The sequence below is a fragment of the Lolium perenne genome, chromosome 2 (genome assembly GCF_019359855.2).
Source record: "Lolium perenne isolate Kyuss_39 chromosome 2, Kyuss_2.0, whole genome shotgun sequence".
Classification (NCBI taxonomy): Eukaryota; Viridiplantae; Streptophyta; class Magnoliopsida; order Poales; family Poaceae; genus Lolium; species Lolium perenne.
In genome coordinates, this window is record NC_067245.2 from 70,369,069 (window position 1) to 70,388,401 (window position 19,333).

At 45.3% G+C, this 19,333-nt stretch overlaps 1 protein-coding gene across 3 annotated transcripts; it reads right to left on the reverse strand.

Moving 5' to 3' along the window:
* Positions 1-5,820: 5,820 nt before the first annotated feature.
* LOC127332890 (uncharacterized) lies at positions 5,821-16,005 on the reverse strand. Of its 3 annotated transcripts, none has more exons than XM_051359223.2 (16): positions 15,736-16,005; positions 14,220-14,434; positions 13,841-13,977; positions 13,642-13,752; positions 13,445-13,546; positions 12,679-12,787; positions 12,410-12,610; positions 12,021-12,189; positions 11,866-11,947; positions 11,681-11,774; positions 9,465-9,561; positions 8,724-8,817; positions 8,019-8,091; positions 7,340-7,513; positions 6,536-6,658; positions 5,821-6,229 (listed from the first exon to the last, which is right to left on the reverse strand). In XM_051359223.2, the coding sequence occupies exons 1-16, from the start codon at positions 15,764-15,766 to the stop codon at positions 6,068-6,070; spliced, it is 1,974 nt and encodes a 657-aa protein (XP_051215183.1). In that variant the 5' UTR covers positions 15,767-16,005; the 3' UTR covers positions 5,821-6,067. The 3 variants fall into 3 exon arrangements, with proteins under 3 accessions (XP_051215183.1, XP_051215182.1, XP_051215184.1); XM_051359222.2 differs by having other exon boundaries at positions 12,679-12,790; positions 15,736-16,000; XM_051359224.2 differs by lacking the exons at positions 14,220-14,434; positions 15,736-16,005 and having other exon boundaries at positions 12,679-12,790; positions 13,642-13,702; positions 13,841-13,965.
* Positions 16,006-19,333: the final 3,328 nt, after the last annotated feature.

Sequence of the window (19,333 nt, forward strand, 5' to 3'; positions counted from 1 at the left end):
ATGGGGCTATGTCCTTTTGAGGTGGTGTATGGTTTTAAACCCATTACTCCACTTGACTTGTTGCCTTTGCCCATACATGAGAGAGTTAATATGGAGGCATCCAAGAGGGCAGATTTTGTGCGAAAAATCCATGTGAAGACTAAAGAGTTGATAGAGAAGAAAGGCAAGAGCAATGCTGCAAGGATGAACAAGAAGCACAAAGAGATGTTGTTCAAGCCTGGTGATATGGTCTGGGTACATTTTAGCAAGGATAGGTTCCCGAAGCTGCGGAATTCTAAGTTGAAGCCTCGTGGAGCTGGTCCTTACAAAGTGCTTGCCAAGATCAATGATAATGCATACTCGATAGATCTTCCAGTTGATGAGTTTGGTGTCAGTAATTCTTTCAATGTTGCTGATTTGACACCATATGACGGAGAAGACCTTGGAGCGTCGAGGTCGACGCCTTTTGAAGGGGGGGGGGGATGATGAGGACATCCCTACTACACCACTACCTCCGTCATTGATAAATGAAGATGAACCTGCTGTGAAGCTCAAGTCCAATGAAGTTCGGATTGGACCAATTACAAGGGCTCGTGCGAAGCTACTTAAACAACAGGTGAACTTGTTTCTAATCGGTACTTCGATTGATGAGAACTTTATACTGCCTAAGTCCTATTACTTATGTATCATCAGGTATCAAGAGGAGACGAGCATCACACGAGGAGTAGAGGAGCAGCTGGACATGAACACGGACGTCAAGATGGACGTGAAGCTGGACATGGAGCTGGACATGAAGATATCTCATGGACGCGCGAGGGAGGAGCAGGAGGCATGCGCGAGAGGAGAAGTCGACGTCCAGGCCGGTCTAGCACCCGGTTAGACCGGCCTCCAGACCGGCCAGCCCGGTCCCTGGCCCGGTTGACCGGGCGCCAACCGGATGGGGAGCATCGTACCGGCCAAAAACCGGAAAGTTGCGAAGATTCCGGTTGCCGCCCGGTTGACCGGACGCCAGACGCCGATCCTGGCCTCGGTTCGTTGGATTCTGCATCGGATTCGTCCGAGTCTGTCTCGACCAGATCTATTCTGGGTCGGTTATTTTTGTATCTTTTCGACTAGGAGTCATCCCGGATGCCTATATAAGTGCCCAGGACGCCCCCCTAGCTGCTTTAGACCACGTTTAAGATAAACCCTAGTTCTTAGTTGTTTGCTCTAGCAAAACTATTGAATCCCTACACCATATTGCTTGATATTGTGTAGATCCTGAAAAAGTCTTGTGTGATCTGCTGTTTCATTGGGAATTAGACGGTTGCAACTCACCGCTTCGTGGTCGGCGGCTACGTGCGCAAGTGTGTGGAGTTGCGAATATTTTGCAGGGTTGAGAGCTGTTGCATTGGCGACAGGGACCAATCGAGAGATCTCGTTGCGTCATACAAGTTATCATCTACTACATCGTCGTGTTTCTCCGCTGCCATCACCCCGTGATCATCATCACCACCGTTGCTTACTGAGAAGATCGGGCCACCCTATATCATTACCCCTACCTTTGCGCCCACCGCCGCCCGGATTTCCCCTTCTCCCACCATGTCGCGGTCCAGCGTCCGTGCGAACATCGTTATCGATTTTCGTCGCGCTCGGCCTGTCCCTGGAAAAACGGCCAAACCGGACATTCCTCCCAAACCTATTCCAGATGTGCTTTAAGACCGACCCGTGCTGTGCAAGAACATGAAGACGACCGGGCATCCAAACGGTCCAAAAATTGCATCCCCAATACGAGCTAAAGGGTTTCCAGGATACTAAACACATTGCACACCCCATGAGTAGAAGGAATGAGTAGAAGGATGTTGTTGCCCTGCCATTTCGGTCCATGGTCTATTTGCGCTGTTGGACGGTCTGTTCTTTCTTGTTCGAGCTCTCGCACGCTCTCAGTCACACGTTCCCCATTTGCTCGTGGTCCTCTCCTATCCACCACCAATGATCTTTTCTGTTCCTCCCGGTCGCGTCGTGTGGCGCCGCCGTCCCACGAGGACGAATCACGAATGGTTTCTCTTCCGCCCGCGCCCCTGGATTTGTGAAAACACCAAGGCAGAAACAATTTCGCGTGGCTGTACTATTGCAAAGCAAAAGCGATGAAAAAAAAAAATATACGGAGTAGTAGTACTTTACATTGGACACACTTTACAGGAAGAAATAATCAGCTCCCGGACGAAAGGAAAGGCTGGTCGCTACATCCAAGCAGCTGGAGACAAATGGGGCATATGCAACAATTCAATCATTCACGGGAGCCTGTTCTAGGAAAGCGAAAACAAATCATTCCGTGGAACCTATCATCGTGCCCCTTGGGTGAAAAAGGAGGTCCTTTTCCACGTAAGAGATACCTTAGACAAGTGACTGACCACAAGACACGCGAAAATGAGAATCTCAACACCCCATACGCTAGTACAGTACTGAAGGATCATCTAGCGGTGGGTAGAAAAACCATCACTGAAAACAGAATCCAAAAAGACTGAGACTGAAATTGAAAAAAAGCAGAAACAAAATGACTTTTTGTAAGAATAGGTAGCAAATTTTATAGACCGAATTCAATTCGGTGAATTCGCTCACTTGTTCCCAGTAAGCGAATCGATTGAACTGACCAAATTTTATGTTAGAGGCCCAATCCGCCCCGCCTATGGTGGCCTTGCGACCTTGGAAGTGTGGCAGACCACGGCCGGGAGGATTTCGTTCTTTGTTCAGGTTTTTTCAGTATCTTCTTTTGGATGGTGAGATGGTGACAACATTTAGAAGTCTGAATAAGGTCACCTATACCCTATCCTCGCTCCATTGGGCTCCATTGGTGAGCGTCAATGGAGGGCGCATGGAGTTGTGTGTCCGGCTGATCTTATGAGATCCAGTTGGTTTTCGTGTCCGTTCATGTGGTTTTAAGCCAAGTCTCTTCTGATCAACTGTTCTCATCATTGGCGATGTTTGTAGCTCTGGTGCTTTGGTCCTTGGGACCTTAGCACAATGACTTCCCGTCCATGTACTACAACAAGCTCTATTAAGACAAGCTTTGCCCACCTTCGATGATGGAGGGGCGAGGACAGCGGTGGACCTTCGACATGTGCTAGTGTTTCTAGTTGCCGATAGGTGGTCCGAAGACCTAGTTGTAATTTTTATTATTACTTTTGCCGCTTGTACTGCTTCGATGATTATTAGTAGAATTGGAGAGGCCCAATTCTTGTTGCCCTTCGTTAGGTTGTGGCTCTGATCTTGTGACTATTGGCGTGCAAGGCTGTTTTGTTTTGTGGTTGGCTGTAACTTTGCAAGCATGTGACCTATGAAGTATGAACCATATGATGCGAATGTTGATCAAACTGCTATATTGTGCCATTGCTAATGTTTATTCTCACAAATTTATATGAATACAAGATTTGAAAAAAAAAATTCAAGTTACAGCTGAAATGTTCCTCTATCATCTACCAAGTGAATAGTAGCTGTTGCACATGAACCTCACCCAACAATTTCCTGGTTCCTGCTCTCTCTCTGTTTTCTTTTTGTCGAGATTGTGTTCTTGCTCTTGGACTCTAACTTGTTCGATCTTGCGTGGAGAAGTGCTTTCGGTTCAGTTTCATCAGGGTCTGGTCATTCATCATGATGTCTTGTCTTGTGACCCGAGGAAATGCAGGCGAGCTGAGCATGAATGGAAAGTTACGGTCACAAAACCGCACCAAGATTAGGGTGGACGTCAGGTTGGCCGGACAAGGACAACCGACTCTGACTGAAATTCTCAACAGAATGAGCTAACCAGAAAGAACAGCTGCTGCGCAGGTTCAAGGTTCTTGAGAACGAATGGCCGGGCCGTTGCCTCTATGAGATCAGAGTATCGGAGAACGGCCGTCCCCTACCTCACTCTCGATCTCCGGAATCGGTGCACGCCGCAATCAAGATCGCCCGGCGCCGCCGGTTTTCTCAGTTTCTTTCTCTCTCTCTCTTCCGGAATGTTCCAAATGATTAAGAGACAGTGCTGGCTTAGCTGGGTGGACTGCTAATGTGCAGTCTCACTCGTACTTGGGCTGTGCTGCTAACGGACGGCGTCCAGCTAGCTGCTGAAGCCTAGATACATTTTAGCCAATAGCGCCGGCTGTCTGGTGTGCAGATGCTGAGGCTGATGCACCTGGTCAATGGCAACAGTGAAAATATCTAGCGGCTACAGTCTAGTGCAATAAGGATGATGGTGAGGTTACGGCTCAATCCTAACCTGAAAAGAAAGACCTCGCCAGCCAGCGTCACATACACTGAGACTGATGATATACTGTACTACACAAAGGTCGAATGATCGGCCAAGTGGCAAACAGGGGAGGCGTTGGCGTGTGCGGCGCCACCTCCTTTTCTCCTTTCAATAAAAACTTTGTGATTCTGTAATTAGTGGTAATTTATCAACTATTAAATCGACTTTTTTATGTTAGTTTCATTTATACTAGCTACTCCCTCTATGCCGGTTTACTGGGTTCCTATTGAAAACAAAACAATGCCGATAAACAGGGCTCAATTAGCAATAAATAAGACAATTTATTCCCACACGTGGGGCCACTCCTCCTCTGAAACCGCTCCGCCGCCTCCTCTCCATTAATTTCCCTACGTGAATACTACATCGTGACCAATGCATGCTAAACACAGAGGATAAATAGGAGATAAAAAAAATTGCTGGCATGCAAATGCATGAGCATACTCGGTCTCTTCGCATGTCCTAATTAATTAGCACCTTAAACAAGATTGTTCCGGGACTTTTCACGAGAGCTGATTGGACTAAAAGAAGGGACAGCAAAATCCTTCTGGCCAATCCCTGCTAACCTTGGTCGCAGAGCTTGCCATTAGAGGCCTAATAAACCGGTATGGAGGGAGTAGCGCGGATCAAATGGGTATGACCGTTGGGTTTGCTCCCATCGCAAATGGACCAACTAGGAAATAACCAACGCCACAGACATGTTCGCATGCGGACGCAAACAGATCAAAACCAAACATACTTGGTGTCTAAAATGGGCTAGGCTGCCCGAGATGCTAATGTGCAGCAGTGCAGGCAGGGTGAGGGTACACTCAGTGATACTCTTAATCTGAAAAGAAAGACCTCGCCAGCCAGCGTCACATACACTAACTGAACAATCGGCCAAGTGGCAAGCAGGAAGGCGTTGGAGAGTGCCGCAGCGCCAGCCTTTTTTCTCCTTTCAAAATAAACTTTCTGAGGCTGGTGTGGATCAAGGCAAGAGCTAATTGACAATGGAGGTGTCGGAGATCTTTCGAAATTATCATGGATCTGCGATAATGACCGTCCACTTGCATGGACCCCCAATCCCAATCCCAATCCCAATCCCAATCGCAATCCCCCAAGGAGGCAAGTAATTTGCAACAAGGATAACGCAAACAACGCATCCTATTGGTCGGATCCTGAAATGGGGTCTGGCCTCCGGGCCCCATCCGCATCATAAGGGGATCGATCTACCGGGCTGGAGAGGGACAGGGCACCATGGTATGTGTCACTTCTCGAGATGAGGCGGATGGCAAAATAAAATGCAGTTCCAGACGGTGTGTGTGGCCCGTGATGCCGTTGCGTGTGGCGCTATGTCCGTACAAAATGTTACTCGTCATGGTTGGTTGCATGGGCGGGACCCTGCTGTCGGCGACTCTGAGCCCCAGAGTTTTTAATGGCGACAGCTGAGATATTCGTTGAGATAGATTGTCCGTACGGGCTGCACAGCGGGCAGCCTGGCGTTGTCGGCCAGTCAATTCCTGATATTTGACTCGACCTTTCATGGGCCTTTACACCGCAACCTTTCCAGCTTTGGCTTCTGTTCCCACTTCCAGGTATTTAAAAACTCGGTGCCAAGGAACGGTTTCATCTCGGCAGCAGGAACAGAAAGAACACTAGCGAGATATATGTACACTATCTAGACTCTAGTACAGTACTGTATCTGCACCCAGCTTCCACGGGTTCGGTTAAAAGTATTTTACTGAGTTTCAGGAGCTGCCTAATACATATGCGTAACAAACCACATACAACAACATATATGCTGCAAATGGAGGAGCGGCAGGGCTGCCCTGCCCTGCCCTGCCCTTAAGAGCGGCAAGTGCGGTATACCTCGCCTCGCATCACGTCAACTGGTCCATGATCCTGTGCGTAGCGATCTGGGCCGAGGTACGCACCAGTCTTCTCGAGGAGAGCCAGGGCTTCCGCCCTGCCGTACTTCGAAGAGTAGAGGTTCAGGTACTCAATGTCCTGCGTAAGTTCCAGATCAGCACTATCCACAGCTTACATTAGCAATGCAGCGAAACTCAATTTAATCAAGTGAAGGCCTGGAAGGTTTCACTTTTGATTATCTAATGTTTCTGAACAGCCATTCTGGTTTAGTTGTACCCTTTGGAAAAGAGCAAGGTGAAGGAAGTAGGATAAAAATGAACTAGCTTAGCTGAGCCACCGATCCTGCTTCAGAATAAGTACTCTGGAACTACTTCGAAATATGTAAGACCATGAATAGGCGCGTAATGTGATCAAGACATGCATACTCAGATAAAGAAGTATCACCTGCATGCCACTGAGAATGCGCTCCAGCCTGAGCGACGCAACTGGTTCATGTGACGAAGAAAACACCTCGCCGGGATAAAAGAGAACGCCGTCGCCTGGAGGAAGACCACGCCGGAAACATATCTGCAGCCACAACCAAGTTTCAGAGAAAGAACAGAAATCGTTGTTCAATGTAGCAACTACAGAGGACAAATATACCAAGCTGAACAAAAATATAATCCAACTTCCAAATGTAAACATAAACTTCCAACTCTGAATAACGACTGTCACATGTTAGGTTATTAGGATTCTACTTACTAAAATATTAAATTGTCTAACAACATCAATGTTCAAAATTCAGTTCTACAGCAATTTCAAATCTAAGACAATTATCTATCGACGTAGTCTTAATGCAAGTCAAAAATCCATTTTGTCACCTCCACACAACTATACTTGTATTACTCAACAGCAACAAATAGCCTGTCCAGATTCTCTTGCTTTATTTATCAAAAGTTAATCTCAACATCGCGAATCACATGAGCAAATAAGCCTCCTAAATCATGTTTTCTTGCTTATAATGCCTTACTGCTGGATCTCCATGGAATTCATCTTCAAGCAAATCGTACATCGATACGCATAGAAGTTCCACACCCAAACCATGGGTAAAAAATATTTCTTGAGAATAGCCCTGTAAGCTTTTTACAATGTACCCAAAAACAAAACCTTACATGCAATTTTTACAGAAAAAAAAATCCTTCTGTTCATGCCCTTCATGCACTAATGACAGCTCATTATATCGAGAGTTTTTCCAGTGGCAAAGCATACCTCAGCACTTGGAATCATAGCCTTCTCATAGCAGTTGGCACCCCAGTACAAGAATCCTGTGCCACCTTCCTTCCACACTCTCCACATAACTGCCCGATGCTGGGTACCACGCATCCCAATGTGCCAATTTGGTTGAGGATCATAAGGCCCCATGCAAATATATGTCCACCACTCCTAGACATGATTGATACAATTTCATCAAGATATAAGTCATAAAGTAAAAAATAACAGAGAGCTTTATGTACATGCACACCTGAGAGAAATTTTATTATTATTTACAAAACCACTTTGTATGAGAAAAAACCGTATAAAATGTCATATTGACAGTTTTTTTAAGGCAGTTGACCAGGACACTTGAGGTGATTTATAGTTAAAGCATAAATGTTGAAACAGTAGGCATCATGCCCATTGCCGATTGCACACCCTAAAATACTGATGAGAACACAACACAACTTCGAATTTAGTTGTTTGCTATAACAATACATGAGAATGATTATTAGTCAGAAAACAATGGCGTCACTTCATGAAAACATGCTTACTAGAATTTAAAACAGAATATCGATGCAGTAACAAGAAGGTTTTCTCAAGGATAATGGAAGTATTATCCTCCCAGCAGTACAAAACTGTAGAAGTAAAAAGAGCATGAAACAGAATTAAATGGGACAGAATCTGTAGTTACTTCACCAAGCTCAGGTCGTAGTTCGGCAATAACATCCTTCACTAAGTCTTCTCTTGTGCCAAAAACCCATTCACTGTATAAGAAAATAGAATGTAAGTGATAGACGTTAGTCCTGTAAGATATGCATTTGTTAACAATTCCAAGACTGAACAATGCACGAAACTTTCATTAGTTTGCACTTTGCACCAATCCACCAATACTTCTAATAGCATAAATGTCGCATATCCTACACCGACATGGTGCCAAGACATCTACAACATGTACCAGAGCTATCAGTTTCATCAAATTGCCACGTGTCAGCACAAAATTTCTCTCAAACAGGGCACTGATAATTTCAGCTTGTTTGGTCTACTTATGTTAACAGAACTACCATTAATTTTCCAAACCTTGTGCACTTGATGAATAACCTAGGTTCGGGTTCAAAAATTGACAACACAATAAAGATACAGATAACAGAATAATACACCGATGTTTTGATTTCTTATAATTTTCGTGTTCAGGACCAAGCATTTTTGAATCAATTATTTTAGGCTTTTAGCATTAGTATATGAACTGTAGCATCCAATATATCCGGAGAAGGATGTCCATATCATGTCAGACCAGACCACACATGTGCATCGTTTTTGCAACCTACGGAAATGACTGGCGTACCCACACAGTTTTTAGGAACCCAGAAGAAATGCATAAGTTCAGAGCAATGCATACCTAGTGCAAAAGATTTGTGTATGTGGACGTAGAACATTTGGAACTTTCGCAAAAGCCTCGAATGTAGAAGGGGTCAGTTCAGAACCACTTGGACCTACATGAGCCATTCAAATTATAAGAGAAAAATACTTGTATGTTAGAGAAACATAAGGCTTCCCAGGCATGGTCAGCTTCCACGTGTATAATCATTATCTAAATATCCATAAAACCTAATAAAAAGGCAGGGTAATCAGATGTTCATTTCAGAAACCGTATGCAAAGCAAGTACGACAGCTAATAAATATCTTAGCAAAAAACAACAAACAAATGATCTTATAGTAAACTGAGACTCGATACAGTGATTAAACCTAACTGGAACTTGGAACATCTCAAACTTCGTGCTAGCATCCAAAAGGCTGTAACTATTCAACCCCGTGGTTGATTCAGTATGTCATAACTAAAAAGTCACCTTCCTTTGCTTCTCGACATTTCGCCCATCATATGGAGCACCATATCATATACAGAAGTAAACTTTAGTAATCAAACCCTTCTCTAGCGTGTCTTGTTAGTGCTAAGCCTTCTGATTAAGTAACTTAGCTTATACATCTATCTCAGTACAATGATCTCTTAATAAATTAACAGTACAGAAATCTGCATAGATACTCATTATGGATCCAAATAAGTATGTTTTTAAACAAGCATTTCATCACGAAAAGAACTCTGCCTTGTCATATATCAGTCCAAGTATGGAAGTATACTGACCGGCATAGTAAGTTGTTAAAATACGCACATCAGGTGTGTATGTCCGTAACTCGTTAGAGATGTTGCAGATCACTTCATACTGATCCATATTCAATGGCTGAAAAATATTAAAACAATTGTAAGATGGTTGAATCTATCTGTTTTCAATGAAAAGAACAGAGTATGCCATATACATGGGTTGATGTGGTTTGACGTATCAGCCTAGAGTTCAACTGGTCTGACTACTTCGGCACATGCATAGGACCAGCTTGCAAGGGTGACATATCCAGTGCAAACTATGTATAGGTGTAAACTGTGCTCCATGGATTACTGCATAACCGTTCACAATTTCAGTTTTGAACTCAAGCAAGTTAGGAGAATGAAATGTACAAGTTTGCCATGAATAATCTATTGTCTTATTCTTTCCCATTTCCTTTTGACTCCTAGATTCTGAGGGATTACATTCTTTTGGTGTGAAAAGAATCAATCCAAAGTTGAAATATTAGTGAATGAAGCTATGCTGAACTGGGATGTACCGTCGAAACTTTATATCTGAATCTTCTTTCTATGTTAATTTGGTGTCTGGTTGGAGCGACTGTACATACGTCATGGTTTGCACCAAATAATATCTCCCACGGTGCAAGATGCTGCAGTGCAACCATCAACTACTAGCACATCTAAGGTCGAATCTACACTTTCAACTTACATAACACAAACTCTCACTATAAAGTTTCCTCAGGAATCAGGACACACAAGTAAGTTGCACCATTAACACTCGCACTCAGTACTCACTGCTACATGTAACTGTTGATCTATATAAAAATTGTTGTGTGGTACAGTTCATGTTCTACTTGCCCTGAATATTTAATATGTACTGGGCATTTGTCATGATTCTGTGCAGCTATTTGTTGAACCACTCATCATGTGCTTAGTAGCCCATTCAGTGTTTTCAACATGTTTCATTGGCACCATTACACAATGACAAGAATTGTCGTTATTCAAAATTAAGAAAATGCCTAAATAGCATTACCTATTAACTGTCAGACATTTATTGTGGAAGTATTCATAATTTTGGTGTATGTGAAGGGGTTATATAATTGATGCGGAATTCACTCGAGGAAGTAATACTCGAGGTGCCAAGGACGGCGGAATTTCACTCGAGGTGCTGAGGATGGCTGTGCTTGGATATGGTCAGGGGCGGATCTACTTGTGGCCAAGAGGGTGCACATGCACCAGGGTAGAAAACAATTTAGCCTACAATCTGCCTGGAAAATGGTGTGTGCACCCCTGTAGCCCATGATTAGTCTACCCATGTGGCCTAAACCTGTGCATAATTCTACATGGGACATGAGTAATGCTAATGCACTATGGTTAGAACTGGTCTAGCTCCGCTCCTGGATACGGTAGAGGAATTAATTGAGGTCGACTGTACTGGAATTTTATGTGTCGTACGTATTTTTCCCAGGACAGCACAGAGCGGAAGAGCTGGGTTTGTTTTGCAGGATTTGGCTCTGTAGGCTGCTGGCCTACATGATTGGGTTGGATTTGATCTCACGCATACAATCTGATCATGCCACATAACTCACACATGTGTGGTAGGAAAACTGGCATGTTTGGTCGCGGTTACTGGTTGGTGACATTGCTGGGAGTCTCACGGATGTTTCAGGGAACAGGTGGATAATTAACAGCTGGAAGTTGAGTCTATAAATAGGTCCCTAGCCTCTAGCCTCAATATGCATCATGAGTGTCACCACGGATAAGGCAGAGGAATAGAAGGTAGATCGCATAGCCAACAAATCCTAACATTAGCCACACTTTGTTTCAAGTAGTGGGCACTTTTAACTTATGCATGTGTATTTAGGGACCAAAATACCCTTGATAATTTCTCAAGCACGTAAAAGGAAAGTCGAGGGAATTTATAGGTTTGAACAGTTTTGGAAAGTTCGCCTAAGGAACTGCCAAATATGTTGAGGATTTTTTTTTGGTCAAGAGAGCCAAGTATTGAAATAAAGGGACTATATATTTATATTGAAGATGTTAAACCTGAAGCAACTCTATAATTTCTATTAATCGTAGCTACATTACAGTTCCAACTTCCAACTGCACAGAGCCAGGCAGCCCCCCTGAGATTTGAATGTTGACGTGACATCACATGGAACAATATAAGAACAGCGAGGCTCACACTTTCTGTTGTAGAACCATGTCACCTGATATAGCATAGAAGTAAAATCACGTACCTCATCCCACAAGTAGAAGTAAGCTTTAGACCAATGAGATTCAGTTTTCAAGATTTCAACCTCTCTTCGCAGAGAATTTTTCGCTGCATCAGTACTGGTGTGCATCAAGAAAGAAGTAAAATTAATATTAAGAAATAGAGGAGTGAGCAGGCTAATATAAAATTAAGTGGAAATTATAACACTACCATGATAGGATAGGTGCGTAGGGTACAGCGTATGCTGCAAGTCTTGGATCAGAATAATATTCACTAGCCTTTGGATGATCAGCTAAAAGAATAGAAAATCACATCAGGTGAAAAATTAAAATAAAGCAGCATACTCTTTAAGAAAATTACATTACCAGGCCAAGGGCATGTGTATGCAAGAATGCGCATGCTATCGCCCCATCTGCAGAAAAATGGACTAATTCTGTACTGGAGGAGCCACCTGAAATGATGATCCAATGCATCATACCATCCTTTGGTGCCATGCTCCAAACAGAACCGATCTTCAATGACAGTTTCGGATATCTAACATATAGTTAAAGGAGAACAAATGAATACAATACAGTTCAAATATAGAATCTTGGTAGCTGTATACCCACATAGACAATTCAAACATAAACTCTGAACTGCATGTATGCAAACTGAATGATGTGTCTCACACCACAAAGAAGGCATTTGGAGTTATTCTCATATCATAAGATACCAGTACGACACTGCATACTAAAACAGAATATTGCCAGGATACACCAATAACAGCAGGTAAGGAAGGTGTCAGTGGGAGAGTGAAATCCCAAACAGTCAGGCTTAACTTCACACGGACTGCAACGTTGTTCATAACATCTTCATCCATCATGTCTCCCAATCCATTATTCTCTTGACAGTCCTGGAATGCTGGAAGTACTAGCAACCTCCTCAGTGTGGTTGAAGTAGACGATAGTCTTTGTACCTGTATGTTACAGCGCTGTAAGAAACGAAATATATGGCTATTCGTGAAGTACTGATCGAGTAAAATACCATTTCCTCTGATGACGAGTTATCTCTGGATTCGGTGATGTCAAGACAAGTTCTTAATTCTTTATACAGCTGGTACCTCTCAGACTTCGGTAAAGATTCTGCCCTGGAACTGCTGTTGAATTTAAATAAAAATAGTGGTTAATAACTTAAATACTGGATAACTAACAAGACATACATACAGGTTAAGGCTAAACGTCATATGGACACACATGACCATCTGAAAACATCAGAAGTCCAGAACACATCCAGAATAGCCAATCTGAGACTAGTGCCTGGAATTCAAGCTCCCGGATGAACAAAAACGATTTGTAATTTTGTAAAGATGTGCGTTTGATGAACTGAAACCCCAACCAATTTACAAATATCATTAAAGGCACATAAGCAAATCAGATTTGTGAACTCACACAAGGTATCAAATTAGCAGTTCATACAAGGCGGTTCATGCAAGTTAAAAACTTGGGACACAAACAAAACAATGTCTTGGTTTTTAGAAGAAACAACTCAAGAAAGTCACATTGGGTTCTGATAGCTGAATCTTCCATCGACAAAGATTTTACAGAGTTATACATGCTGTTTTCAATATTTTACATGTTCTCTATCATAACGTGTGTAATAATATCTGTTGTTCTGGTATGCCATTTGATCATCTTGTCAGCGGTTAGGGATTGAGCTTGTGTTGGGTGTCCAAGCGATGTGAGGAGATCATGCTTTACCATTTTCTAACATAAGTACGTAACTAGATATAAAGAAGAAAATTTAAGCTTACTCCGTGTCTGTCCTTACAGCAGTAATAAATATTTCACCCTCATATAGACCAGGCTGTTGCCCACAAGGAACATTTAGTGAGACCCATATTGCAGTTGTCTCCCTGTAGAAATAAAAGTGATTTAGCAATTATGAACAAAATGAAAACGAACATCGCTGTGTTTCCAATCATGGCTATCTAAAGCACAGAGGCAGTACCCTGGAAGTAGGTTTATCTGTGGACTTGACGGATCAATAGGCACAAGAGCATCTGGTACACCTAATATAGGCACGACACGTCGCAAAGTTATAGATTGATCAACCACTAACCTGTTACAGCACAGTTATAATCATCCAGAGTAGAATGTACAAATGATGGTATCCCCGAGTGAATGAGTTCAAAATTTAAACAACAAACCTGTCTCCAGCGGATGAGCATAGGTCAGTGCACTGAATCTGCACAGGCCCTGCAATACCTGAATTGGTCCATGAAACTTTTGGACGTAAAGCGATTTGAAAACTTTCTCTTTCATTTCTTGCTGCCAAAAGGTTAACCTGAAGCAATTTTGAAAGGAATATAAGCAAATCTGAGGAATTTTATCGTAGCAGAGCAGTGCATGATCATAAAGTGGTAGAATTGATGAATAAAAGCCCGTCCCAAGTAAACGCCAAAAGAAGGGAAATATCTGAAAGAACAGAAAGATGGCAAAACACAAAAACATTCTGCATACTGAAGTGTAGAAGCAAGAGATTTATCTTTTCTTCTAGCAGTGCTAATAAAATTAAATACAACTTACATGTTCTAGAGGTCGTGGTGCTTCCTGTTGGCTAACATTTGCTGTGCTGGGCATAGACCACACATGCAAAAGATCGGCGGAGTGTACCTTTGTAGGGTCAATCACACTAGTACCTAGACTCAACCCCTGTAAGCCTCCATCCACCCAGCCATAACTAGTCCCTCCCCCAGCTACACCTTCCACAGGCGGTACAGAAACTTCTTGCGTCTTGCCTCCTGTGATAAGAATGCAAAAAAATGTTTGCGGTCAGGCTATATAACCAGAATTTAAGCTCCAAGCTTCCATCAGTGCTGATAGTAAGTTAAAATCTCAAATAGGCGCAAAGTAGATGGACCGGTAGTTCTTATATAGATGCAAAGGTAATTTGCAGTTGTTACATGATATGCAGCAAAAGCATGCACACGGAGAGGCTCCAATACTTGTGCTTCACAACAAACAGGCCGAGAAGACTCTGGTAAAATCGTGCGAGTTGTGCATAAACCATGTCAACCTTTAACTGGTGTGCTTGTTTTGTTGATGCAACTAGAACATATTGGTCGTAGTGCACATGCCCTGCGCAACTAAAACATATTTCACGGGTGACAGCCACGGTACTAGGCAAAGCTTATGGTACTATGCAAGTGCTGGAAATAAACCCAAACACCAAGTTATAAAGTGAGCCACTAGACAGTGGACACCATCTCCTTCCCTTATCTGAACCTAAACCCTTGTGTGTCTGATAAATTTGGTCATGCATAATAATCACCGATTCTATGTACAATAAGTCCAAATCCAGTGCTTCGAAGATAGTCAGATGTCGGTGAGCAACTGCGCATCCTTGGGCTTTGCAGGTAGTGGGTGCTTAAGAAGTGAGCAAGCTGCTTTATAGGCATTCATTCAGTTATTGTGCTAAACTGACGCCCTTCACAGACAGAGTGGCTCAACTGATTTCTTAATTTGCAACTGAGGAATCTTCTCACATGTGATCCATTGGATGGACGCTTGTGCAGTTTTGGGTTCCAGGCGGCCAGTAAACTGAAGAAACTCTCTTAAGCTTAGAAGTGAGAACATGATGGGATGAGACCAGTGACCAATCTCATATAAAACATGTTGACGCCGGCCGGCTAAGACATACTCCATCCAAGTTGTGTTCAGGTCAGTCAGAAGTAATTCTCTCCCCGGAATGTTGGGAGAGACCTACGACAGCTCCATTCGCAACTCGGTAGCATACTCTAGAACAAAGCTTGTACAAGCGCATACAAAGAACGAATCGGACACATTGCACGGCAGAATGCAAACTGGTGAAGCCACTAGTTTTTACTACAACCGCCGACACGCAATCAGCAGTGCCGCGCGCCCGCTACAGTGAGCAAGCAGCTTCTTACGTTTAGTAGGTGATGAAGCAAGAAAAAGCAATGGGGGAGAGGGGATCCGGGAGCATCCGATGGACTGGACGCCCCATAAAGCGATGGAGCTGTTTCCGGGCAGCAATCCGGGTTGGATCAGGCGACTGGGGGAGGAGCGGCGTAGTACCTACCTGTGGCGGAATTGGACTCGTTGGGTTCCATGGCACCGGCGGACGGCGGGCAGCGGGTGGCGGAGAGCGATCGATCGACGGCGTGCTGGGTAGTGGGAGCGGGGGAGTGGGCGAGGAGGATGAGGGGAAGTGGGGAATGGGAGAGGAGGCGGTTTGCTGACTAGGGAGAGAGAGAGAGAGAGAGGACGAGGCCCCCACGGCCACGGAACGGACGGCCGGAACCACGTCGCGGGCATCGCACAGGGCACGCGGCCCCCGGAGTCCCCCGCACGGCCGCACCGGCGGACGGCCGTGCCGCCTGCCGTGGCAGGCTCTCAATGATTGAACGTGCGCGCCGCGGCTCGCGAAATTGGCTTGTGCTATGTGGTGGCCTACACCTGTGTCTCCCTCTAGACTAGAAGACGTACGCGTACCCAGACGAGTGGTACCAAAATGCCTTCTCTTTCTGCTGCAACCTTGATCAAATCCTCGACTCAGTACCTTCACAGCAACGAGGTGACTTAGAGCATGTCTAACAGCCTCCTTCTGTTAAAAAAAAAGAGCCTCCTAAAACGCTGAAATCCGTACAACAACCGCTGAAATACTGGTTTCGGCGCTTCCGCGCTGTTTATCAGGTCCCGTAAAATAGCCGACCCGTATCAAAAAATTCCCAGTTCTAGTCCGGATCGGCTCCTCGACCCCTACTAGTGGGGGTTGGAAGGCGGAACTGGAGGCCGACCCCCGCTCCTCCCTTCCGCCGCCAACCCGCACCGCTGCCGCCCGGATCTCCAACACCGTGACCTCTCCGGTCACCACGTGGCCCGATCTAGACGCCATGGACCTCCCGTAGGCCCTGCTAACCGCTGAAGGTGTATCGCCGTCGTCAACGGTGGTGGACATCCCCGTGGCCGTAATGGGAGGTCAGCCGAGCACCGGCAATGTAGCGACCATGATCTCCACCACCATGCCCATGAAACCCATCTTCCAAGCCCCGGGGGCGGCCGCTGCTTCGCAGGGGAGTCGCGCGAAGACAAAGGCCTCGGGTCCGAGGGGAGTCCCATCGTCCAAGGCGAAGAAGCCAGCCAGCCGTGTCGGCCTCGCCGCCCCGCCGTCCAAGGTCGCGACCCCTCCTCCCTCTGTTCCGTCGCATTCGATTCCGTCCTTCACCGAGGCCGACAGGGTGTTCGACGGTGCGTCCACAACATCATACATGGACATGCTCAACGGTTCCACGGTGGACCTGGACGCCAGCATCGATCCGTTCGATGATGATGGCGACGAAGAGGGTGACGATGAAGTGACTGAGGTCGAGCCGGCTGTTGCAGAGCCAGGTGCGGCCGCGCCGCCGAAGTCGCGCACGTCCAACTACACCGAGGTTGAAGACGTGACTTTGATCTGTTCTTGGAGCAGGGTCGGGTTGGATGCTTCGACTCCTCGAGGTGAGTCTCCGATGAGTGGTGGTGGTGGTGGCGATGGACTCCTCGACCACTCTTTCGATGTTTGATGCAAAAACTATGAACTATGCATCACATATTTTGTATTAGTCATGTTTGATCTGAAATATCTGTATAAAACCCTATTTTTATAGGTATTCAGTTTTACGGGTTGGAAATACAGATACTGCTATTTCCCACGCGTTTTCGGCTTGTAAAAACCGAATACAAGGCCCTCTACTCGCGCGATACGGGCCAGTTTTTTACGGAGCCAGTTAGACATGCTCTTAGACTTGGCTTGCAAACGCAAGGGCTAGAAGAGTAAAAGAACAAGAGACCATTGCAGCCTGCTGCTCTAAGAGCATCTCCACCGGCGGCACCGATAGCGGCCCCCATAGCATTTTGGGATCCAATATCGAAAATGAGCTCGCACCGACGCACCCCAAATAGCGCCCGCGCTTTTTTGAACCTAATAGAAGCGTCGACAACCCCGTGCCGGTCCCTTCGCGAATAGCGCGAATTGAGCGTGTCGGCGCCTAGCGGCACGACGATTTTCGCGGGTGGGGGCGCCTTGTCAGCGAGATGACGCGACGGTTCACATCGGAAATGACGCGGGAAGGTTGGTCATCGGCGTTAATAGCCTCCCGCGCGGAAACCGAAGTGGAGAGGAGGACGGCGACTGGCCACGCGGTGCCCACACACCTTCCCCACGCGCCTTCAATGTGCGTCTGCCGCCTCCCTTAAAACCCCACCGGCGCGCACTTTTCTTCTTCCCCGTCTTCCAACCCTAGCCGCCATTGTCGAAGACGCCGCACAAACAACCACCTCTCCCACGCACCCCACCGACGCCATGGCGCACAACGACGAGGCCAGCATGATGAAGTTTTGCCCCATGCCACTGCTGCTCGTGGTGCTTCTTTGGCCAATAAGAAGAAGGGGAAGAAGGCTATTGCGTCCTATGGCAACGTACGTCTTCATGAGCACATGGATCTTCGCTCGACTAACCCTTATGAGGGGCCCCGGGCTTCTCGAGTCCACAACCGTCACTTCTACACCGAGGTTCAAGAGCGGATATTCAATGAAGTCTATCCTCCCAAGGTAAAAGTGGTTGATCAACGGTATATAAACATTGACCATTTGAGGAAGGATGCATACTTTCATGAAGCACTGATACGCGTACAGCACGCGTCCGTTGGGAACCCCAAGAGGAAGGTGTGATGCGTACAGCAGCAAGTTTTCCCTCAGTATGAAACCAAGGTTTATCGAACCAGTAGGAGCCAAGAAGCACGTTGAAGGTTGATGGCGGCGAGATGTAGTGCGGCGCAACACCAGGGATTCCGGCGGCAACGTGGAACCTGCACAACACAAACCAAGTACTTTGCCCCAACGAAACAGTGAGGTTGTCAATCTCACCGGCTTGCTGTAACAAAGTATTAGATGTATAGTGTGGATGATGATTGTTTGTAGAGAACAGTAGAACAATTTTGCAGTAGATTGTATTTCAGTATAGAGAATTGGACCGGGGTCCACAGTTCACTAGAGGTGTCTCTCCCATAAGATAAACAGCATGTTGGGTGAACAAATTACAGTTGGGCAATTGACAAATAGAGAGGGCATGACCATGCACATACATATTATGATGAGTATTGTGAGATTTAATTGGGCATTACGACAAAGTACATAGACCGCTATCCAGCATGCATCTATGCCTAAAAAGTCCACCTTCGAAAGGTTATCATCCGAACCCCTCCAAACATTAAGTTGCTAACAACAGACAATTGCATTAAGTATTGCGCATAATGTAATCAATAACTACATCCTCGGACATAGCATCAATGTTTTATCCCTAGTGGCAACAGCACATCCATAACCTTAGAGGTTCTTGTCACTCCTCCAGATTCACGGAGACATGAACCCACTATCGAGCATAAATACTCCCTCTTGGAGTTACTAGCATCAACTTGGCCAGAGCATCTACTATAACGGAGAGCATGCAAGATCATAAACAACACATAGATGTAAATTGATAATCAACATAACATGGTATTCTCTATTCATCGGATCCCAACAAACACAACATATAGAATTACAGATAGATGATCTTGATCATGTTCGGCAGCTCACAAGACCCGACAATTAAGCACAATGGGGAGAAGACAACCATCTAGCTACTGCTATGGACCCAT